We start from the raw sequence: 23,956 nt of genomic DNA, 5'->3' as shown, positions 1-23,956 counted from the left end.
GGCCTCTTGGAATTCTATGTGAATTTGAGGATTGGTTTTTCCATTTCTGCAAAAAAAGGCTGTTGGAATTTTGATACAGATTACATTGAATCTGTAGATTGCTTTGGGTAGTATTTACATTTTAACAATGTTAAGTCTTCCTATCGATTACCTGAGATGTCTTTCCATGTTTTTAGATCTTCTTTAATTTTTTCAGCAATGTTTTAAAGTTTGCAGTGTATAAGTCTTTCACCTCCTTGGTTAAATTTATTCCTAGGTTTTATCCTTTCAGATCCTATTGTAAATGGAATTGATTTCTTTTTTTTTTAATATTTATTTACTTATTTGAGAGAGACAGAGTGGGGGAGGGGCAGAGGGGAGGGAGAGAGAATCCTCAAGCAGACTTCCCAATGAGTGCAGAGTCTGATATGGGGCTCAATCCCAGGACCCTGAGATCATGACCTGAGGCAAAATCAAGAGTCGGCTGCTTAACCGACTAAGTCACCCAAGTGCCCTGTAAATAGAATTGATTTCTTAATTTTCTTTTCAGATTATCCATTGCTAATGTATAAAAACACAACTGATTTTTGTGTGTTGATCTTATATCCTGCAACTGTTAGCTCTAGTAGCTTTCTTGTGGATTACTTGGGATTTTCTATATACAGGGTTATGTCATCTGTGAATAGAGACCATTTTACTTTCTTTCCAATATGGGTGCCTTTCTTTTTCTTATCTAATTGCTCTGGCAAGAACTTCCATTACAATGTTGAATAGCAATGGTGAAAGCAGGCATCCTTGTCTTTTTCCTGATCTTAGGGGGAAAGCTTTCAGTTTCACACCATTGAGTTTGATGTTAGTTGTGGGTTTTTCATAAATGCCATTTAGCGTGTTGAGTAAGTTCTTCTCTCTGCCTAGTTTTATGACTATCTTTTATCATGAAAAGGTGTTGGATTTTGTCAAATGTCTTTCTGCATCAAGATGGTGTCCTGTGGGTTTTTAACTTTTCATTCCATTAATATGATATTACATTGATTTATTTTCTTATGCTTAACTATCCTTGCATTCCTCAGATAAATCTCAATTGGTCATACTGTATAATCTTTTTAATATGTTGTTTGGTTTGCTAGTATTTTGTTGAGGATTTTTGTATGTATATTCATAAGGTATATTGGTCTGTAATTTTCTTTTCTTGGGATGTCTTTATCTGGCTCTGGTATTAGGACAATGTTGACTTCATAAGATAAGTTAGGAAGTGACTTCATTCCTTTTTATGGCTAACTAATGTCCCATTGTTTGAATATAACACATTTTGTTTACCCATTCATTAGTTGATCAATATATATTTGGGTTGCTTCTACCTTTTGGTTATTATTAATAACTATGCTATAAATATTCATGTGCCAATTTTTGCATGGACACATGTTTTCATTTCTCTTGGGCATATTCCTCACAACGGAATTCCTGGGTCATATGGTATCTTGATGTTTAGCCATTTGAGGACCTGGCAAACTGTTTTCCAAAGTAACTGCGCCATTTTACATTCCCACCAGCAGTGTACGAGGCTTCTAAGTTGTCTACATCCTCGCCAACATTTGCTCTTATTTGAATTTTGATTCCACCCCTCCTAGTGAATGTGAAGTGGTACCTCACTGTTGTTTGGATTTGCATTTCCCTGATGGCTAATGATGTTGAGCATCTTTTCATCTGTTTATTGGCATTTTTGTGTATCTTCTTTGGAAAAATGCTTATTCAGATCCATTGCCCATTTTTAAATTGTTTATTATTATTATTATTTAGTTGTGAGAGCTTCCTACGTATTCTTTATACTGAATATTATCCTCTATGGGCCTGCACCTGCAAAGATTTCCAAAGACTGCCCTCAGGCTCCTGGATCCTGCTTAGAGCGCACGCTTTTGCAGAGAGCCCCATGTGCCTTGGAGGTGTAAAATGCCCTGCAGGGTCCCCATGTCACCGAGGCAGAGGCTGACACTTGGTCTGCAATTGTACCTTGGCTTCCTTCCCTTTCTGTCCTGATCGCCTTTTCAACAATTCACCTGCACCTGAGCCTCATCTCCAGGTCTGCTTTTAGGGGAACTTGAGCTCAGACAGAGCTTGGAATGGCTGAGGAACTAAAGGGAAGTCAGTGTTGCCAGAACTCAGAGAGAATATGGAGACTGGGGGATATGGTGGGGCTAGAGCAATAGGCAGAGGCCTGACCACACAGAGCTCTGTGCATCACAGTGAGGGCTGGGTCTTTATCTGGAGAGCTATGGGGTGCCACTGGGTGGTGTTAAGTGGAGCCCAACTTCATTTGACATTTTGTAAAGGTCCCTCTAGGTTCTGTGTGCAAGACACATGAAAGGGCCCCAAGTGGCTGCAGGGAGCCCATGAAGGAGACACTGTGACAGTGTCCAGGGAAGAGAGCATGGAAGCTGCGATGAGGATGGAGAGTGTGGAGGGAGAGAGAAATGGCAGGTTTGAGGTGGGCAGGTGGATTTCAGGGCTATGGGGAAGTTCAAGGACTCCTGGCGGGTTTCCAGCCTGAGCACCTGGAGAGATGCTCAGTGCACAGAGAGGGCGGCGGGATTGGGAGGGCAGAGCGGGGATTCCACATGCAAGACGACACCAGCTTACCATCAGCTGCTGGCCCCATCCCATTTCACAGATGGAGCAAGTGAGGCCTGAGGAGTGCAGGGGTTTACCTGGGGTCCCCCATCATGCTCCAAACAGAAGGGGATGGGACTTCAGGAGTCCTGTTGCCCAGCCAGAGAATTTACTCTCCAGGGGGCCCACTGGCTCCAGCCTCAGAAAGCCAGGTTTTTAGCTGGGAGAGGGTGGGGTTTTGAGGCCGACGGGTTCGTCCCGGGCTGGAGGCCAGTTCACAGCCCCCAGAGAACAAAATATCTCTGTTTTATGAGGGCGGCCTGTGCCCTGACTCTGACCAGCCGCGCTGTCCGGGTCTGGCGGGGGTAACTTGAGGGCGGGAGGGTGTGGGGCACCCATGTCAGAGTGGCCGACAAATTGGGACACTTATCTGCACTCCCAGATTTGCCATTGATCAGACCAGGCTCCAGATTCTGACCTTTCCCCTCTTTGCCCTGTGACCCCTTTCTTTGCCACTTGACCTTGGGCAGGGCACCTCCCGCTCTCCAGTCTTCATTCAGTCTTCTCATCTGTAACATGGGGACACCCCAGAGTATGACTTTCGTGCCCTCAGGGTTGTAGTGACTATCAGATGAGAAAAAGAATGGATAAAAATATACTTTGTGAACTGGAAAGCGCCTCAACATCTATTTGGGCTCAGTCTTACCTCTGCCCCAAGCCACTGCCCAGTGGATTTCTAAGGCTTTGCTCCCTGACAAGACAGTCACCCCTCTGGAGAGGAAAAAGGCCTGGTATGGAGCTCAGGGATCCAGAGATCTTATCACCCTGGCCCGGGAGGCTTGATAAACCCACTGGACAGGTGGAGAAAACTGAGAGGCTGTCATCTGCTCAGAGTCGTCAGGCCATTAAGCATAGATTCAAAGGCAGGGCTCTCTGATTCTAAAGATGAGAAAAATCCTTATCTGTTTCATGACCCGACTGGACAGACAGGCCAGAGGGGAAACAACCTGCCTGGGGTCATGCGGGCAGTCAGCACCAGCGTGTAAATGCCACCTGCGGTCCCCGCCTCCCAGGCCATGCCCCTCCTACCACCCCTTGCCCACCAACACCTCAAGCAAGAGAAAAGGGCCCCCACCGTGGTGAGCTAGACATAGTTATGTCACTGGCAGACTTGGGGAAGGAACTTGGGGTTCCTTGACAGCCCATCCTCCACCAGCGCAGAGGGATGCTGCACCTCCGCCTCCTCAGAGCGAGCGGCCTCTTAGGGGCTGAGGCTTTGCTGAAACAAAGCTCTGTCATCACTCATGGGACATCTCCCTGGGGAGACCACATGCCACGCCCCCACCATGGGCAGGTTAGGGCAGAAGTCAATTAATCAGAAAACTAAGAAATCCACATGATTCAAAGAGCAAAAAATTCTTTTGGAATCTATTGGTGGCCTTGGAGAAATTCCTTCCTTGATCTGCTGGATAATGACAGCGGAGGCTGGCTGGGCTGGAGCCAGAGTATGATACCAGATACCATTTCACGAGCACTTACTGTGCTCCAGGCACCTTTCTAAGGGCTTTCCACGTAGGAATTCATTTAATACTGACAGCAAGGCTTTGAGATCTGATTATCCTCATTTTATGGATAAGGAAACCAAGGCACAGAAAGGTAGCGCAACTTGGTCAAGGATGCACAGCTTGCGAGCCATGGAGCCCGGGCGGAAATCTGGTCTGCCCAGCTCCGGAGCCACGTGACTGGCCACACTCCCACACTGGCTTGTGGGCTACGGGGGACAGGAGGTGCCATGCCCAGAGGACCAAGACCGGCCCAGCCAAGTCCCCTGTGGGGACATAGCAGTGGTCAGGCCCAGCAGGATTTCTGAGAGGACAGAGCCTGTGGCCAACGCAGAAGCAGCAATCAGCCCAGACTGTCCCGAGATGAGTCCAAAGTGTCAGCGTCATACCAAGTCCTGACTCTGCCCCTCGCTGCATGGCACTCCGAGTCTCGGTTTCCTCCTCAGTAAGATGGAGTGAACTTGGTATTGGCCTCATAGGATTGTTGTGAAAGATCCAGTGAGCCCCAGAAAGCTTCTAAAGTGCTTAGCACCAGAGCGCCTGGGTGGCTCCGTTGGTTAAGCAACTGCCTTCGGCTCAGGTCATGATCCCGGAGTCCCGGGATCGAGTCCCACGTCGGGCTCCCAGCTCGGCGGGGAGCCTGCTTCTCCCTCTGACCCTTTCCCCTCTCATGCTGTTTCTCTCTCTCTCTCAAATAAATAAATAAAATCTTTAAAAAAAAAAAAAATAAAGTGCTTAGCACCGAGCTAGGCACAAAGAAAATGCAGACTAAATGTTAGCTATTGATATTATGTATTATTTTTTTATATTATTCTTCGTCATTAGATTTCATTTATGCATCCCCTTCTCCCAGGGGTTGCTGTGAGTAGACAGTGTTGGGGTTTGGCTCTTTTTAGAGACAGAAGGATGCCCAAGATGGCTTTGGGGAGCCCTCCCTTCCAAGGATTCCGGGACCATCCACCCCCCTCTGCAGGCCCCCCCTCCTCCCTCGCAGTGTCTGTACTCTCTCTCTCAAGTTAGTTTCCATCCTGGCACCCCAGGTGCCCTGGCTCTCTGCCTGTGGTCCCCACTGGTTGGATGCTGTTGCTATGACAACAGCATTTTAAGAGCCTTCGGCCCCCCTCTGAGGCGACAGGCATGGATGGAGGTGGGCTTATCAACCGCCTCCTGCATCCGCAGGCCAGTCTGGACGGAAGGCAGGAGGGTGGAACGCAAGAAATGAGAGCTGGCCTGGGCTGGGGGGCTCATGACGGCCCACCTCACCGTGTCACAGGGGAAACACCTGAGTAGTTGATTACAAAGGCAGACTCCAGCCATGTCCTGGCTCCCAGGGCCTGATTTTAATTGTCTGGGTGGGAACCCCTAAGAAGCTGCCTTTGATCAGCTCTGCTCATGGCTCTGAGGCAGGCAGGCAGGCCACAGACCACACTTAAAGAAATCTTGAGTCCCAGAAGATTCCTGAAGCCATCTTGGGCATTGAGGTTTGTGTCGCTTTCTCTACTGAGCTGTCTCCCAAAAACCTAGCCTCGTCCTCCTAGGCACTCTCCAGTCCCACCTCCCTCTCTTTCCAGAGTTAAGCTGAGTGCCCCACCCTCTGCCTGGAGCCAGGAAAATTCCAGGGCCAGGCGGCCAGAGGCCACCTGGTTAATGCATCCTAGGCAGAGACAGGGACTCACACTTTCCCCGCATAATGACCATCAGGGGAGGCGCTAGCCAGCGTCACTCTGGGCGATGGGAAAGGCTGGCTGTCTTGTAGATACTCTGGAAGGAACAGGTGGGGCTAGGTACAGAGAGATAGGCAGGGAGCTACGTGATCAGGCTCACAGAAATCCCAGAAGTGCTGAGGCCTAACAAAACCAGAAATAAGGGGAAAAAAACCAGACCACCCTGCCCCGGGCGTCAGAAGTGGGGAATCTTTTTATGACAGTCACATTGTGACCAACAAAGAATAACCAGACCCCAAAGAAGCCACTGAAGATGTTATCACCAGTCCTTACGCAAATCAAGACATCACAAGAATGACGAGGCCGCAGGCTTTATCCAGGCCGCTGGCTAAAACACTGTCAGTGGAGGCCCACGTTGGCAGCCCCGTCGGCGCCCCTCTCGCTCCTGAGCGCTTCTTCTGTACCCTTGCCTCATAAAACTATCGTTTTCCTCCCTCCCACTTGCCCACAAGATTCATTCTTCGGCTCTGTGAGACAAGAACCTCGCTCTCCCGCTTCACTCTGAGATCGGAGGTGTCAAGGCCGTCCCAGCCCGTCCGCCTGCTGGATGGGGATGGGGATGTGGCTCCCCACTCCCACCCAACCCTAACCACCAGCAGAACCCTAAGACGCTGGGCACCAGAAGCTATGCCTAAAGAGAGGTGGGGACCTGGGGTGGAGGGAGGAAGTTCACAGAGTCTGAGATGTGCAGGGAGAGAAGAAGACCGAATAGCAGAGGGGCAGAGCGTTCTCTCTGGAGTGCCCGGAGGGGACGGGACCCCATGGGGTTCCTGGCGTGTGAGACTGATTGCCTTGTCAGTGGGAGGAGCCGTTGAGAGAGAGTGTATTCCCTGCCCTTACTCCTTCTGGGTGCTCCAACTGCCTTCCAGCAGATGACTCTCTTTGCCGGAGGCAGGCCCAGAGAATAAACAGCATGCGTTGATTTACTTGACCACACACCCTTTATTCCCTTCCCACACTCACCTCCCTGCTCCTCCGCCAGTGGTTCCTGAAATCATGGCCAAATAAACAGGAACCGGAATCCTTGTCACAGATAAGAAGCCACTCCCGAATCCCCCCACTCATGGCAACTATGCCCCGTGGGCCCCAAGGGGAAGCTTAGGCACCCCTGGACTCCAGGTGGGAGTCTGGCTTGTCTAAGACTGAGCCCTCTGGAAGGGTCTGTCCCAACAACTCTCTCCACGATGGGACACAGGGGCTGTGGAGTCAGTCCCAGGCTCCACCGTATCCTGCCTTGCCCTCCGCACTCACTATTCTGATTGTGAGTCAGGTCTTCCTAGAGTTTTCAGGAGCTGGGAGCAGGTTCAGGTTCTTGCTTTCTCCTACATGGGCCAAACATACAGTGAGTGCTCAGGAGCCAAGTCCAGATGAGATTAGCCAGGGCTCCCCAGCTCCCTCCTGTTGCTGGGCCCCTCCCCAGCCAACCCCTGGAGCCCGGCGCCATTGGTGGGGGTCCTAGCTAGAGGGATGCAGGGGGACTTATCTGGGGTGAGTCCTCCAGAGACGTCTGTGAGTCTGAGGAGAAGCTGCCCCCAGTGGGATGGGGGGTCTGACTCGGGAGTCCCTGCCAGGAGAAGAGGGGGTCAAGGAAGCACTCAGGGGCTGGAAAGGGAAATGGCTCATGGGGGCCTTTGCCTTCATCAGCCTCTATGGCCTGGCCAGCTTCCGGGGGCAGAAGTCCTGCCTGCAAATTTCTGTTCTGCCCCTCTCTGGGGGCACGAGGCCAACAGGGATTTGGCGAACGATCCAGGCCCCGTGAGTCCTGGAGGGGCAGGCCCCGCCTTTCTTTGGAAGTGACATCTCCATTCAGACCCTGGCCCCTGGCAGCTACCCTTTTTAGCTCCGGGGCTGCTGAGCGGGCTGTGGGCCCCGCTGGGCATGGGCAGTGGGCCAGGGCCTTCTTCAGGAAGGTCTGGATCTCCTTGTGTCTCAGCTGGGCCTCCTCCCACAGGTCCTGGCCCAGGCCTTCCTGGCTCAGCGAGGCCACCTGTAGCCCCATGGCAGTGAGCTTCTCTGCAGGGAACTCAGACGCCAGTCGCTGCAGGTAGCGGTGGAGGCGACGCTGGTCCCCAGGGCTGGCCCTCTGGGCCTTGCCCAGCCTGAGCTGCCTCATCAGGTCCTGACAGTCCATGTGAAACCAGGTCATCTGGGGGCGACAAGACAGGGAGGTGGGGCTCAGGCTAGGAGCGGGACTGTGGCGCTCTGCGAGGACAGGGATGCGCCTCTCCAAGCAGAGAGTGAGCATTGCTGGGTTGAATTCATAAGAAGCGCCCAGTCGATGTCCTGGCCTCCTCCAGTGAAGGACAATGGTCCCCTCTCTTCCCTCAGGTAAACACACCTGCCATCAGCAACGGTCCCCAGCACCCTTCGGATCCTCAGGCTTGGTCCCCTAGACCTGGGGGCCAGCAAAGACTTAACCCTTCGCCGGGGCTGTTTTTCCTTCTCAAAAAGGTGAGGATGTACTAGATGATCATTCGGGTTCTTGGATTGTGGTGACAATTGTCTTCACCCCTTATGAGTGGCACGGAGGGAGGCGTCTAAGAGACGTTTATTGAGCACCGACTGTTTGCCAGGCTCTGTGCATCTCATGTATGATCACACTGAACAGTACCAGCAGCCCATTTTACAGAGGAGGAAACCAAGGCTGAGACACATGAAATCACTTGCCCCAGGTCACGCGGCAAGTGGCGGGGGGGGGGGGGGGGGAGCTGGGATTTGAACTCAGGTGTGTCTAGCCTTTGAGCGAGTATCTTCTAAGCACCTCCTCGCACAGGAGAAACTGGTCCAGCCGGGGCGGTGCACACACAGTCCCCAGGGAGACCACCAGCTGACCCAGGCCTGGGGGCCCCCTCACTCAGCTGGGCCTCTGCCCCATTTTGGGATTCTGCCTGTCTTCTTCACCCACAAAATGTCTGCAGGCTGCAAAGGAGCCAACTCGTTCCCAGCAGCTCGTGAAAAACATAATCTTTCTCTCCATTAATTTAGAAGCCGATGGCGAGCTGTTAGCTGTGGGGATTGGAGAACCGTTTTCTCCAAGGAAACCATCTTTCCGCGGATTAAGGGAACTTGTCTTTAGATAAATGGCTTCATATTCGCGGAAGCACACAGAGCTCATGGCTGAGAAAGGGCTCCATAAATCTCGGTTAGTGGCACAATTGTTTTATTATTATTTAGTGCCCAAGCTGCCAGACGCACGCTCTCGGGCCTGGGGCTGAGCCCAGCCCAGGGCTGTCCTGTCTGTCTGTCCGTCTGTCTGGGACTCCATCTTCTAGGCTGAGCTGGATAGGGATGGGGAGCACCTCAACAATCATCCTACCCAACCCTAGGTTGTGTGGATTAAGATTCAGGGCTGGAGAGGAGTGGGGGCCTGCCCAGGTCAAATAGCGAGATGACCCCAGTGGGATTCCAGGTGAGGCTCCCACCTCCTCCCACCTCCTCCTGTAGGATCTCCAGGCCTGCGGGACGGGGGGAGCTCTATCTTCCCACATGCCGCGCCCCCTGCCCCCCGCCCCCCGCCCAGTCTTCCTTCCTCCGCCTCACTCCTCACTGTCCCTCCAGCTACTTGGCTGCTATGGGGGCCGACTCTGCGCCCGGCACCGGGGAGGGATGAGGACACGGTCCCGGGGCTCGCCTCCCGGGTGACTGACAGCAGGTGATGAAGCCACAGGATAATTTCAGATCACAATGAGCACCATGAAGTGAGACACACAGGGTGACCAGAGGGGTGGGGGGCCAGGCGGCCAGGCGGGGACACGTGAGCTGAGCACTGAAGACAAGAAACCAGCCGGTCTCGAGGAAGAGCCTTCCCAACTGAGGGACCAGCAAGTGCGAAGGCGCAGAGCCGCAGTGAGTTTGCTTTACAGGGCCGAAATGGGCTAAAATTAGTAAGCAAGGGAGAGAAGCTGCCAGATGCCCTTAACCCATGAGGCACTACCACCGCTCCTACCGCTCCTAATGATGATCACATTGGTGTCGATAATCATAACACCAACTTTGAGTAAAGCCCCGGGGTGGGGGTGGGGGGTTACTTACATTTCATTTCCTACTCTCACTACCCAGCAAGGCTGGCACCAGAGCCAGAGGGACCTGGGTTTGAATCTCAGCTCCTGGATGAGTTCCTTGACCTCTCTGTGTTTCCTCGTACATAAAATGGGCATAATAATAGCACCTGCCTCAGAGGGCTGGTGTGTCAATAAAATGACATGTGAATGATGAACGGGGCCTGCCACATAATAAGAACTACAGAAGCACTGGTTATGATTACTATTATGATCGTTACAACTGACGAGGAGCTGAGGCCCGGAGCAGTGAAGACCGTCACTGCGGGCACACGGCCTGAGCAGACAGGAGCTGCCCCTGGCTCTAAGCCTCAGATTCTGCCACTGCCCGGCTCTCTACTGTCAGCTGGGAGTGGGGGCCCCTCCGCTGCCACTGTCCACATCCCTTGCCAGCTGCCCCGCAGAGACAGAGAGTGGCCTGTCCTCCCGGCGCCCCAGGCAGGCCTTGACCAGAGTCCCTCTTGCTGCCCTCCAAAGCATCCTGTGTTCTCCCTCTCCTGTGTGCTGAGGCAGCCTGACAGCTGGGAGGCTGGGGTCAGGTCCTTCCCACACTCTGGCCTTGGCGGCGAGTGCGAGGGGGTGAGTCAGGGCACTGGGCCTGGGCCACAGCTGGGGTTCTTTTCCCATCTGGGGTACAGCTTGTCCGGGCGGCTCCTTGTCCTCCTAAGCCTCAGTCCCTATCAGAAAAATGAGAGATTTGACTAAATGGATTTGGGGGAGGGGGGTCTTAAGTCAAATCCTGCTTGGCCACCGGCCCTCTGGGGAACCATGAGCGAGACCCTTCCCTCTTTGGGCCTCCGTTTACTCATCCACAGAATGGAAACAGTGTTGGCACCCCTCCCTCATAAAGATGTGGTGAAATTAGGGGCACCTCGCTGGCTCAGTCAGTAGAGCGCGTGACCTGATCTCCAGGTTGTGAGTTCGAACCCCACATTGGGCATAGAGCCTACTTAAAAAAAAAAATAAATTAAAAAAAAAAAACAGAGATGATGAGATCAAGTCAAGCAAGTTTGTGAAGCACTTATAGGAGTGTCTGGCATGGAGTCCACAATCACTAATGTGGGCTCATCTCATGATAATCATATCATCATCATCATCATCATCACCACCACACCTGATTGAACAGGGGAATCTGTTACCACCTGCTCTCCCAGGTTTGGAGAAGAACACAGAGCATCATGAGTGCATCTGTGTTCAAATTCCAGCCCTTCTCTTCTGCAGCTGCGTGGCCTTGGGCAAGGCCCTTTCCCTCTTAGGGCCTCAGTTTGCTCATCTGGCAAGTGGGACCACTCAACCTTGCTACACTGGATTGCCAAGAGATGATGGATACAAAGCAAAGGAGTTCGTCTTGCCTCCTGCCCCAGCACTGCCCCACTCCCATGCCCCAGGGGAGCCCTACCCTCTCTTCTCTGCTCTTGGCCAAACTCTGGGTTCCTGGCAAGGACCGAGGCCTCTGCTCTGAGGGTGCTCAGAGAAGCCTCTGGGCCCACCTCCTCCAACGACCCCCCCTTCCCCAGCTCCTGCCATCTGTGCAGGGCAAGGTGAGGCATGGGAAAGAGCACTAGAATGGTGCCATGGGCTTGCTGTGTGACGCTGGCTAAATGGCAGCCCTTCCCTGATCCCAGCGTTTAAGAAGCAGGTGATTTCTGAGTGTCCTTTGAGAGCTGATGTTCAGGTCGCTGGGGGGCTGCCGGGCATAGTGGGACAAGCTGGGGTCAGAGATCAGCCAGGACTGCTTTTGGGGGGTAGCCTATCCTCTCAAACCTTGCTTCTCTCCTAGAAAATGCAGGTAATGCTTTCCTCCCACCCTGCAGGACTACAGAATGAATCACGCAAAGAGCCTAGTGCTGTGTGTGGGCTGATTCCTGCCCCCCGCTCCACATCCCAACTGGAGCGGGCAGGGAGGGGCCTGTGCAGGGGGCCCCAGGGCTCACCTTCTTGCAGAAGTGGTGCAGGTGGAGTAGTGTCTCCAGATCTGTGCGCTGCCGCTCAGCCGCCATGTAGAAGTGGGTCAGCTTAGCCTGGAAGGCCCGCTGGGTGGAGGCGAAGGCTGCCAGTTCCCGGGACTCTGCTCCTCCTGCCTCGCTGGTCCCTCCCAGCTGAGCGGCCTGCTTGGACAGCTCCAGGCCGCGGCGGTACTGGGCCTGAGCGGGGAGAGCAGGGGGCGCTGCTCAGCTCCCATCCTAGCCGAGGCCCCGGCCAGAGGTCAGGAACCTCCGCTGCCCCACTGCTTAGCTGTGAGACTTGCCAGACCTCTGTTGCCTCATCTACAGAATGGGGGCCAGGCCTCTGCCTCAGCAGCTCACTGGAACTCTGCTTAGGGTCACCTGACCCGGGGTAGGGGTTAGGGGCTCCTGCTGTGTGCCCCCACATGTCTCCTCTTCTGTTTGTCTCCCTGTTTGTCTGCCACCCCCAGCCCCCACTGGCCTGGGAGCTCCCTGAGGACTGAAAGGGGCTGAATCACCCATGTTCTAGGGTCCAGTACATCAAGGATACAAATTCGTTGCCCCTGACCTCTGAGGCTGACTGAATGGTCTCGGGTGGGACCCAGGAATCTGCATTTTATGAAATCTTCCAGGGATTCTGAGATAGGTCTTTTTTGGACATGGTGGTCCAGGAAGGCTTCCTGGAGGAGACAGCATCTAAGCTGAACCCTTTGTGATCTCAGCTGGTCTTCTCACTGTCTCTGGAAGTTTCCTTGCACTCTCCTACCTCCACACCTTTGCCCCAGCCATGCCCCCCTCCTCCACTGCCTTCTCCATGTGCCCCGGTCCTGCCCCTCAGTCTTAGGGACGCACTGCAGCCTGAACGAAGAAGTCCTCAAAGTCCGCATGGGCCTTCTCCACAGTCTCCAAGCTTCTGTCTTTGAGGCTCAGCACTTGCAGGCACAAGCTCCCCTCCTGCTCCATCCAGTTGCTGACCTAGGGCAGGGGAGGGAGGTTTGGACCTGAGGGGTGTCTGGGGGGATGTCTCTTAGCCGGTTCCCCAACTCCCTTGGAGGTGGGGATCTTCTCCTCCTCAGTTACTCAGTGGCTGGGCTGTGCCCATTGGCCTAGACTGAGACCTTCCCAGTTCTGGGGAGGAGGGACAGCTTGGGGAGGGTGGGTGCATTGTCATGTTCTTCAAAAACCTGAAGGGGAGGGGCACCTGGCTGGCTCAGTCGGGTAAGCGTCTACCTTCGGCTCAGGTCATGATCCCAGAGTCCCGGGATCGAGCCCCATATCGGGCTCCCTGCTCGGTGGGGAACCTGCTTCTCCCTCTTCTGCCCCTCCCCCTCCTCCTTCTCTTTCTCTCTCTCACTCTCTCTCTCTCTCTCTCTCTCTCTCAAATAAATTAAATAAAAACAAATACCTGAAGGGGAGAGGACTCCCCAAGAGGGACCCCAGGGGGCATCTGGCCTGGCCAGTACCATGAACGAAGTAGGCCTTCTGTGCACACTTGTCTGAACAGGGTGGCAAATTTCAGCTTACTCTAACCACTTGCTGCCACCAATCATAAAAGAGGCAGCCTTGAGAGTAATGAGCTCCCCATCCCCAGGGGTGTGCAAACAGTGCTGGAGGAAAAGCTGTCTTCTATAGGGTAAGGTGCATGGGTGCTATGAAGTAAGGTGCTATGAACTCACTGTGTCAACTGGGCAAGTCACTGCCCCTTTCTGGGCCTCAACTTATTCAGGGGCAAAATGGGGGTAGACATGAGGAAGCGCAAGGGACAGAGGGGTTACAACGGCTCTCGAACCCATGAACAGAAGTCCTCTTATTCTGGGATGCCTTCAAGAGTATGTATCCACTCACTTTATCCTCAAAAAGCCCAGCGTGGCAGGCACTAATATTATTCCCCACTGAACAGATGGGGAAACTGAGGCAGTGAACAGTGAAATAACCTGCGTAGGGTCACAGTCAGTGCTGGAGCCAGGATTAGAGCCCACGCTGTCTGTGCGCTCCACGGCCCCGGCCTGGAGGGACGCACCGGCTTGAGGCACCGGCAGTCCGAGGAACGATGCCAGGTGGGGGTTCCAGGATCCCCAGGTGCGTGACCACAGGCAGGTGATGTCATGTCTCCCCGCCTCAGTGTCCTCATCGATGAGTGGGAGAAATCCCGGCATCTTCCCGCATCACTGGCAAGTGATAAGTTGGAAAATCATGGTAGATGCAGAGGCTCTGGCCCAGGGCTTGGCGGGGTGAGTAGGGCTTCACCCGTTCAGCACCTGTGGACCGCCATGTCACGTGCCATGTCACGGGATGCCTGCCTGGCCCTTGGAGAATGGCCAGCCTTGTGTCCTTACACCAGAGCGGAGTGCCTGGCTGCGGCTGGGCCTGGCGCGGGGCCTTCCCTGCCGAGAGGCCAGCCTCCCCCTTCACCTGGTGGATGCCAGCTTCCAGGCGGCCCAGGCGGATGCGGAGCTCTAACCTCCCCAGGAGGTGGTTAGATGCAGTGACCAGGACATGCAGCTGCTCATCCACGAGGCCGTACAAGGCGACAGCTTCGGCCAGATGGCTCCTGGGAGATGGAAGAAGGGGAAAGAGGGCCCCAGATATTCCTCCCCCCCCCCAGTACTCCTGCCCAGCATAGCCACACCGCCCCCCGCCCCCGGAGTCCCCACCAATTCTGTCCGGCCTGGGGATTCCAGCTGCTGACTTGCTGTGTGACCTTGGGCAGGTCCCTATACCTCTCTGGACCTCAGACTGGCCCTCCAGGAGACTGGGAAGACCAGAGGACACAGCAGGAAACCAAATGACCCTCCCCTTCCCTGGAAGTGAGTTGGACGGATCTGGGTTCAAATCTCCACGCCCATCCTAAGCCAACTGAGTCAGACTCTGAGTGCAGCCTGGACATCAGTGCTTTCTAAAGCTTCTTAGTTCCACGGGGGCAGCAAGGGCTGAGCCCCAGCTCTCACAGACTCAAAACTCTTAACGCAGTGCCCAGCACAGTGTTTGTTAGCACTTATTATTTCTATTGTAATGATGGATGGTGAGTGGCTGTAACACACCCTTGTACCCCAAGCCTCCATTTTATAGAAGGGAAAACTGAGGTCCAGAGAGAGGAACTGACTCTCACGCATGGCATTCTGAACTGAAACCTGGGGTACAGCTGCTTGCATATAATTTTTTAAAACTGTCAAAGCCAGTAAGACATAAGTGAAGGGGCGCAGATGGGATTCAGGCATGGTAACACTGCAGCGGAGGGAGGAACACCCCTCAAATCCCACCCCACCGTCCTCTGCCCTACAGGGTCTTAACTTCGGAAGGAAAAGGGAAAAAATGCGATGGAAGGAAAGCCTGCTTTCCTTGTTCTGGGCCTCCTCATCTGACTGCAGCTTCCCACAGATCACTGCCCTTCCAGGAAGGGGTGAGGGCCCAGGGCCGATGGTGCTCAGGATGGAAAATGCCAGCCTGCCTGGGGGGACAGAGGGAGGAAGGGGTGGGCAGGCGGCAGCTGCGGGGTCCTACTGGCAGAACCAACAGCACAGCGGCTCATGTGGGACCACAGCGCCCCCTGGTGGAGCTGCTGGGGGACAACAGTCTGGAGAGGCCCGAGGTGGACAGAGGAGCCGAGGGGCCAGCGAGGGAGGCCGGGTCAGGCTGGGAAAGACAGTGCCAGCCCCCCCAGGCCCTGTGAGGGGCAGGGAGACGGCTCCACGCCCAGCCCCAGGCCCTGCATCAGCGTGAATCTCTCTGTGCTGCAGCTCAGGGGGACGTGTTCAAGATTCTGGGCCAGGCTGCCTCGGTTCAAGTCTTGACCCCACCACAGCTCAGCTGTGTGATCCTGGGAAAGTCACTCAACCTCTCTGGGCCTCAGGCCCCTCTGTTGTAAAATGAGGATAATGCTAGACTCCACCTTGTGGGAATTAAACAAATTAATATTTGCAGAGCCCTTAGAACTAGGCTGTGGTCATACCAAGTGCTATTTAGGTGTTGGTTAAATAAACAAATTATTCTTGGAAGCTTGTGTAAACTTTGTTAATTGTGTTTGTTCTAATGGAGATAAAATATCTCCAATAACTGATTTAATTACTGATTTGCACCCCCCACCCCTAAATTTAAGCAAACCGATCCTTTCCAGGAATACATATTTGTTGTTTTGTGGCTCTGAGGCCACTGACACAGCATAAGGTTCCCTCCCCCAGGCTGAGGAGCCCACCAGGGAAGGCAGAGTGGTGCAGGGCTTGCTGCTTGGATGTCTTGGCTTTTAGAGCATTTCCCTGAGCTTCAGTCACCCATCGGCCAAATGAGGACGATGTGGCCCTCACAAGGTTCTTTTGAGGAATAAATGAGGTGCGCCCTTGAAGAGACTCAGCCCAGTGTCTTAGAAAGTCAGAGAAAGTGCTTGAAGGTGACCAGACACGAGCAGGGGCTGTTCTCAGATACCTACCTTGGGCTGAAGATGGCCAGGGCTGAAGGAGGGGCAGCAGAGAAGGGATGGGGACCTTACCAAAGCCTCAGCCCAGGATAGGGGCCCTGCAAATGCCATCCTAGACCCACCTTGTGGGTCCCCAGCTCCAAGCCCCCAGGGCCAGGGAACAAAGGTGGGGAAGGAAAAGCCTGACCATTCCTACCTGACGTCGGGGTTGAAGTCCAGCCTACCAGCTTCCTGCCGCAGCCTGGCCAGAGTGGCTCCCCCTTCCCGCTGGAGGCCCAGCAGGCCTGGGTCCCTCAGCACGGCCTCCATCAGCTCCTTGGACTTGCTGAGACACCTGGAGGCCTCCTGTCAGTGCAGGGAGGTAGCCTGAGGCTCAATCCCCACTCTGGGTCTACAGCCTTCCAGGGCTCCCCACACCCAGATCATGCCTGATTCCCCCAGTTTGGCATTCAAGGTCCTGCAGAAAGTCTCTCCTTTCTATCTCTGAAACATCTCAAGCCACGCTTCCTCCTGTCGCCATGGCAACCTCACTGGTCCAAGCGCCATCATTCTCCAGGACCCTCAGCCCAGCCTGTTCACGGCTCTCCCTGCTGCTCTCTGGCTCCCCCTGCAGTCTGTTCTCCGCATGGCAGCTGGAAGTGTCAACGTGCCAAGGTGTTCATCCCGCTGCTCAAAACTCTCCCGGGGCTTCCCTGCCAGTTTAGAGTCCAATCCCAGCCCAACTCCTTGATCCAGCCTCCGCGGGATTAGAAGATCCTCCAGTTGTTCTCTTCTTCTCCTACCCCACTCCCACCACTCTGTTCTACATCGGCCTCCCTGCTCTTGAACATACCAGAGCAATCCCACCTCAGCACCTTGGCACGTATTTGCCCTCCACCCAGAGCAGTCCCCCTCCTATTCCCATCGTCGGCTCCTCCCCATCGTCATCCTCAGGCGTCAACTTAAATACTCATCTCTTTAGGGAGCCCGTCCCTCTTTCCCTCTTGTTCTCGATCTGACTTTTGTGGCATTTGGCATAATTTGTAGCTACATATCCATTTCTTTGTTTACTTTTTAAAGGACTGCCTCTACCACTGCACCCACTAAACCCTCCGAGGGTGGGGACGAGTCGGTTTGCCCCAGGCTGGGGTCTCCAGGGCGTGACACATAGTGAGTGACCTACAGATACTAGTCCAATGAACGAAGACCCACCCTGGCTGTCCCCTTCACTGAGCCCTTGGTTCATGGAATCCCGGGGTGCAGTAGGCTTCCCCACCCCATGCACCTGGCTCACCTGCACCCCTCCAGGGGGGTCGCTCTTCTCAAATTGCCTGATGGAAGACTTTAGAAAGGAGGAGGCCCGGCGGAGGTCAGCAAGGAAAGGGTCCAACTTCTGCATGATGGAAGACCAGAGTGGGGGTGTCAGCCTGGGCCAGCGAGGAGAGTGCCTGCCCACGCCAGGAGGACCCAGGGCGGGCATCAGGCAGTGTTTCTCAAACTTGAGCTGCATCAGAATCACCTAGAGTGCTGGTTAAAATCCAGACTGCTGAGCCCCACTCCTGAGTTCCTGGTTTAATTCTTTTGGGGTGGGGCCTGAGAATGTGCGTCTCTAACAAGTTCCCAGGTGTTGCTGATGCAGTTCACACTTTGAGAACCACTGATGCTGGGAATGAGAGAAGGAGAGAAAAGTAGACCCAAGGTATCCCCTGGGGAAGGGGAAGGAGCAGATGTGGGAGGGCGGAGCTAGGGGACATCCTCTGCTGGGTCCCACTTCAGCCCAACTCCACCACTGACTAGCTGTGAGACCCTGGGCAAGTTGCCTAACCTCTCTGCGCCTCTGCGTCCTCCTCCATAAAATGGGATCACAGTAGTTCCTACCTTATAGGCTTGCGGGAGGATGAAATGGGTTCACGTGCACGAGGCACTTAGTGTATTAGCCACCATCATCATTAGTTTTATATTCTGGGTCTATAGGTTAGATTTCGCTTCAAGGGATGGTTTTAAAGTGAAAATATAGTTCAAAGGCCACGAGATTCATCAGAGAGGAATTGGGGGCCTGTGGGATGAATAGGAAAGGAGATCGCTCAATATATATATATACCCTTTAGTAGCCTTTTAATTTTTTAACACACTGCCTCTTCACAAACAGGCACAGGTTCCATAGGAGAGCACCCAGTCACCAAACAAATAAGCAAACCACCCGCTGCGTTAGACTGTTAGTGGAGGCCCGTGGTTCTCACTGAGGGGTGATTCTGTCCCCCAGGGGACATTAAGCAATGTCTGGAGATGTTTTTGGTTGTCATAATTGGTGAGGTGCTCCTGTCAGAGTGGGTAGTGGCCAGGGATGGTGCCAATCGTGCTACAATGCACAAGAGAGCCCCCCACCCCAAAAGAATTATCCAGTCCCAAAGGTGAACCGTGCCGAGGATGAGCAGCCCTGGTCTAGGGAAAGTCGAGGGCAGCATTTATGGGCACTGGTTTCTGTGCCATTTAAGCTGGAATCTTCTGTGTGCTGTTGTGCAAGTACCCCCCGCCCCCCGCCGTCCTGTGTCCTCATATGTTAAACTGGGCATGAAATGCCCCCTCTGGAGTCGTGCTGAGGAGAGGCTGAGATCACGCGGGCAAGGAGCCCAGCACGGGCGGTTTCCTGATCTCCTTCTTCTCTCGGGAGGGAACGCGTCTGCTGCCCCGCCAGCCCCCGAGCTCCTGAGTTGTGCGGGCCCACAGAACAAATGTCGGTCCATTTCTTTTCGGTTGACCCAGACACAGCTCTTGGCATGCGCCAGCCACTCTTCTAAGCTCTTTGCCCACATTAACTCAATTAATCCTCACAACCGCCCCCTCAGGAAGTACTATCATTACCGCCCCCCCCCCATTTTGTATTCAAGGAAAAGGGCTCAGAGAGGATAGGTAACTTACCCAAGGTCACACAGCAGAGCGGGCTTTGGAACCCAGGCAGTCTGGGCCCAGAGCCTGAGCTCTTACTAACCGCACCCTGCACCCTCATTATAAATGCTTGTTGAATGTCTGCTTTTGAACCTGACAGGGTTGCTGGATCCCTGAGGCAGGAGCGTGAAGGGAGGAAGAGGAGCCAGGGTGTGGGGTAGAGGCTGTGACGGCGGGCACCTGAAAGAATTGCACCCACTCGCTGTGGCAGTAGGGGAGGAGGCCTTCCAGGGCCGGCGGCAGCTGGCTGGGGTCCACGTGGTGGCTGAGAGCCTTCACTGAGGTCACCACCTCTACCTGCAGAGGAAAGAAGCCAGTCAGGAGGACCAGGGCACTCGGGGTGGGGACATATGTTTGAGAAGGGCCTTGCCAGATCCCTGCCCCACCACCACTCCGCCCGCCACACACAAGGCTGGCCCTGGCTTTAAGAGTTGCTTTCTGGGCCGAGGATCTTCTCTGGAAAGTCTGACAAATCAACATTCAGAATGAGACCCTGGCTAAGGAATGGCAAATAACAGCACTCATCATGCCCCCGCCCCCCTTAGCCTGTGCCCAAGGCAGACATCACTATCAATCCCAGCATTGGCTCCCTCTAAGCCAGGCTCTTTCCTGGCACAACTCTCCAGGCAATCACACAAACTGAGTGAAGCCCACCCTTTTCCTGTAACTTCTTTGTAATCTTTGTACTGTCCTCTGAGGACCCCCCAAGGTGCTGTCTCCTTCTCGGGGCTGATGAAAAAGGTCACTCAATCCTGACAGTATCCTCTAAGACATGGAGGAGGGATGAAGCGGCTGCTTCTCCTGGGTGGTGAAGTTGGAAGTTTATGCCAGGCCCAGCTCCAGATACCTAAGCTAGGGATCGGGGTGGATTCGATTTTTTTGGACCCATCTGTTCTCCTTGGTACTCAAAGTGTGGTCCAAGGACCAGCAGCCTCAGCACCGCCTAGGAGCTTTTTAGAGGTGCCAAATCCCAGGCCCCATCCAGAACTGCTTCATTAGAACCTGCACTTTGACAAGGTCCTCAAGGGATTCACTGGTACATAAAAGCACGAAATGCACATCTCTGGCTCACAATGTGCCCCTTTACCAACGAGGAGGAGGAGGAAGGAGTCCTTTAAAATCACTTCCTGAAGCAGGGCAGAAGGCAGGGTGCCCACACTCCTGATTGTAATACATGGCGCTAATTAAAGAAAATGGCAGGGTTCTTTCCTGCAAAGCCCCAAATCATCTCGGTATCTGAGCCCGAGATGCTGAGAGGCCCAAGGGAGGGGAAGGCAGGAAGATCGAGGCCGCGCTATGCCTCTAGCTTGCCACGTGGTCTTGGGCCTCAGTTTCCCCATCTGAAAAGAGGGAGGGAGGGGTCGAGGAGATGAAGCTTTTTAAATAGGTTTCAGGCCATTGCAACTCTCAGTCATGTGCCAGGAGCATCACCAGAGATAGAGAACTGTGCTGTTTGAGAGCACCTGCCACAGAGGCAGGGGAGCTGCAGCACCCGGCCTTGAACTTGTTGACCTCCACTAGGTTATTTCAGGGTGGCCCCTAGCTGCTGGATTCTGCACCCCAGCTCAGCTCAGCCTCCCCCTCACCTGGATGTCAGGTAGTGTCTCCAGCTGGAGAGCGGCCTCCTTGTCCCCCAGGTAGAGCACAGCACGGATGGAGGCTGGGGCCAGAGCCTGTCAGAGAGAACCACTTCAGAGGTGCTCTGCCTGGACCTTTACCGAGCCCCCTGCTAAGATTCAGGCAAACTGGGGGGGGGGCGCGGCTGGGGACACATAGGTGGTATGTTTGGAGGGTGAATCATTGACAGTCAATAAAGCAGCGGGTCCAAACTTCCTCGATGACCCGTCCCCACTGGGCCTCAGTTTCCCCATTATAAAGTGAGGAGGAGAAGGAAGAGGAGGAGATCAGACCATAAGGTAAGCATACGCCAGCCTTCCACTTCCTGTGCTGCCTAACCCAGCTACTTAGGCACCTCTTCCTCCGGCATTCTGGGCTCGTGAGGCTCAGGGGATCCAAGTCTAAGCCGATCAGTGTGCGCATTCCCCTGGCCACAGAATTGGTTGGGGGATGGACACCTGAGCGAAGGAGACAAAAGGAGAGTCCCTGGGATCTCTGGGCAGAGAATCTCTCACTCTTACCTACTGGACTTAAATTAAAGACCATGGGAAGTGAGAGCTGTTGGGAGCCAGACCACCACCAAGGCAGGGAGTCTGGCTGAAAATAGTGCCCTCCTAGGAGAACCCGGCCAGAAATGGAGAGACAGGAACTAGGTCTTGGTGATATTTGAGCCGTTGAATCAAGCCGTACTTGAAGTTGGATGTAATTTCCAAATTGTCAAGTCAAATGAACCAATGAACTCCCTCTCTCTTCAGGTCTCTTTGGGCTGGGATTTCTGTACCTGTAATTAAGAGTGTGCCTGCCTGGGGTTCCTGGTCCCAGCTCTGAGCCCCCCGGGGCTCCATGAACACCACAAGTCCCCTGGAGCTCCCAAGACTCGCTAGGCTGAGGCTGTCCACCTCCCACTCACCTGGGTGGCCTGCAGGGCACTGACCAGACCAGGGTGTGGGGGCTGTTTCCTGGCATCAATCACAACCGCCAGTCCCTTGGTTTTATCTTCAGGCCTGTGGGTGGTAAACAGAGTTGGCAGTCTTGCTGGATGGACCGGGCTTTCTAGGGGGAAGGACCTAGGGGAAGGGGAGGTAAACTGGCTGCCAGAAGCCTTGATTTATTGGTGAACTCTTCATCCTACAAGACCAATTGCCAATGCCCACCCCACTCCAGGAAGCCCTCCATGATCTCTCTCCAGGCAGAGTCCATTGCTTCCTCTTTGGTGTTCCCACAGTACCTCACACAGCCCTCTCTCACACCCTAAAAGCCACTGTCCCAGCTGCCCTGGGTGAGTCGTCCAGCATTCAAACCATCCCTTCCCTGTGGGCAGAACTCTCTCGTGTTTTCAGGAATCCCATGCCCTCCTCTAACAAGCCCCCAGGGGCTGGTCTCTGATTGGCTGAGGCCAACAGCCGCGAGCCAATTCCTCTGGCCAGTGATTGCTTTAAGAGGGGTCACATGACATATTTCTGTCCAATGAGAAGTGAGGGGGCGTGTGCTGGGGGACTTCTGGGTAAGACAGGCTCTGTTTTACGAGGTTCTTCCTAAGAGCTGGAAAGCAGAGACCAAGAAAGATGGATTTCCTTATCAGTTAAGACATTTTGAACTGGAATTTGTTACTCACAGCCGGAACACCCTCACCGGTTCGTGCTGTACTTTTCAGTGATCACCTTAGGATTTCCCAGACTGGCCCAGTTGTCAGGACTTGCTAAAATAATCGGTTCCTCACCCCCAGCCCTGCCCCATCCCCTGAGCAGGTACAGGGTCAGGCAGGGAGTCTGTGTGGTTCCAAGTGCCCTTGGCCATCCTGATGATCAGGCAGGTTAGGAAAATAACCCCCCCAACCCCAGGCCTTCAAGCTTTAAGCCCAGCCAGTTCATAGGGAAAACGGAGGCGGCCAGTGTGGAGGCAGAGTTGTGGTATAGTATCTGGGTACCTGGGCAAGTTGTTTCATCTTGCAGCTGTAAATGGGGATAATAACAGTGCTGGCCCCATGGGACTGGCTGTGGTGAGGACTGACAAATTCATTAGTGTAAGGCACTCAGTGACTGTGCAGGGCAAGAGGAATGTAAATGTCTGCTTTTGTCATGACTCTAGAAAGGGAAACTGAGGCACAGAACAGCGACATGGCAGACAGTGAGAAGAGGCTCTTGGAGGTGATGCCATGTCTCAGACCTCATGACCCACACCTTACCAGCCTCTGGCTGTTCATCCTGGGAGAACGGTTTGCTTCCACACCGGCCTGGCCGCCAGCCTGGAGGCCCCTGGAGGGCAGGCCCCAATGTGAGGAGCATCTGAGTCTCTAACATGGCCTAGTGTGAAGCTGGGGCCAGGACTCCACGGTTTACAGTGGTTATCAGAGTCCACTTGGTCGTCCCTTTTTTTCAAGTGAGACTCAGAGGGGGAGGTTACTGCCCCGACATCACACAGCAAGTTGGTGGGATTCCAGGACTCAGTCTACCACACTGGCCACTTCTCAGAAAAGGGGGTCCCATCTCCCCCTCAGGCCAGAAAAGCCACACCACCTTGGAGATGAGGAAGAAGAATCTCAATGGCCCCAAGTGGCGGTGATGGCTCCCATGGGGTAGAGCACAAGGGGAAGGTTCCAAAGGGTTCCATCAGTCCCTCCACTCCCTACCCCTAGCCACACAACCTCTAGGATGGGTTGGGGTCTATAGCCACAGTCCTGAGCAGATACCATCTCTGAGACCCTCCTGGCTGGGGGCCAGAACTCTGAGGAAAGGTACCTTTCCCCAGCCAGTCCAACATGACGTCACACAGGTGGGGGAGTGGAGGTGTTAGAAATCAGCCTGGATCACCCATTACTCACAGACTAATTCTTTCTTTCACTCTCTTACTCATCCATTCATTTATTCACTCATTTCCCCTTCATTTATTCAACAAATATTTATAATTCAAATGCCAGCTCAATTATCACCTCCTCCGGGATGCCTTCCCTGATTTCCCAATTGAAATCAGTCCCCCACCCTTCCCACTCCACAACAGTGGTTCTCACAATGTGTCCCTAGCCCAGCAGCATCGTTGTCACCAGAACACTTGTGAGAAATGTAAATTCTTAGGCCCAAAATCTACCGAATGAGAAACTTGTGGTGGGGCCCAGTGATCTGCTTTAACAGCT

The 23,956-nt window shown here is 54.0% G+C and overlaps 1 protein-coding gene across 1 annotated transcript in view; it reads right to left on the bottom strand.

Annotated features, from left to right (window-relative positions):
• Positions 1 to 6,493: 6,493 nt before the first annotated feature.
• Positions 6,494 to 23,956, bottom strand: part of KIAA1755 (KIAA1755 ortholog) — a 40,303-nt gene continuing 22,840 nt past the window's right edge. Inside the window, exons 6-14 of the mRNA XM_073880277.1 lie at positions 21,737 to 21,830; positions 20,796 to 20,882; positions 19,390 to 19,506; positions 17,558 to 17,656; positions 16,481 to 16,629; positions 14,286 to 14,424; positions 12,726 to 12,848; positions 11,862 to 12,071; positions 6,494 to 8,015 (exon numbers count right to left, since the gene is read on the bottom strand). Coding sequence (XP_073736378.1) covers positions 7,329 to 8,015; positions 11,862 to 12,071; positions 12,726 to 12,848; positions 14,286 to 14,424; positions 16,481 to 16,629; positions 17,558 to 17,656; positions 19,390 to 19,506; positions 20,796 to 20,882; positions 21,737 to 21,830 — 1,705 coding nt within the window. The 3' untranslated portion in view covers positions 6,494 to 7,328. The remainder of the gene's footprint in view (positions 8,016 to 11,861; positions 12,072 to 12,725; positions 12,849 to 14,285; positions 14,425 to 16,480; positions 16,630 to 17,557; positions 17,657 to 19,389; positions 19,507 to 20,795; positions 20,883 to 21,736; positions 21,831 to 23,956) is intronic.

The sequence above is a fragment of the Callorhinus ursinus genome, unplaced genomic scaffold (assembly GCF_003265705.2).
Source record: "Callorhinus ursinus isolate GAN/ISIS: 27379988/994484 unplaced genomic scaffold, GSC_fseal_2.0 scaffold38, whole genome shotgun sequence".
NCBI classification, from domain to species: domain Eukaryota; kingdom Metazoa; phylum Chordata; class Mammalia; order Carnivora; family Otariidae; genus Callorhinus; species Callorhinus ursinus.
Note: the sequence above shows the minus strand (reverse complement) of the source record. Positions and strands in the feature narration are given on the sequence as shown.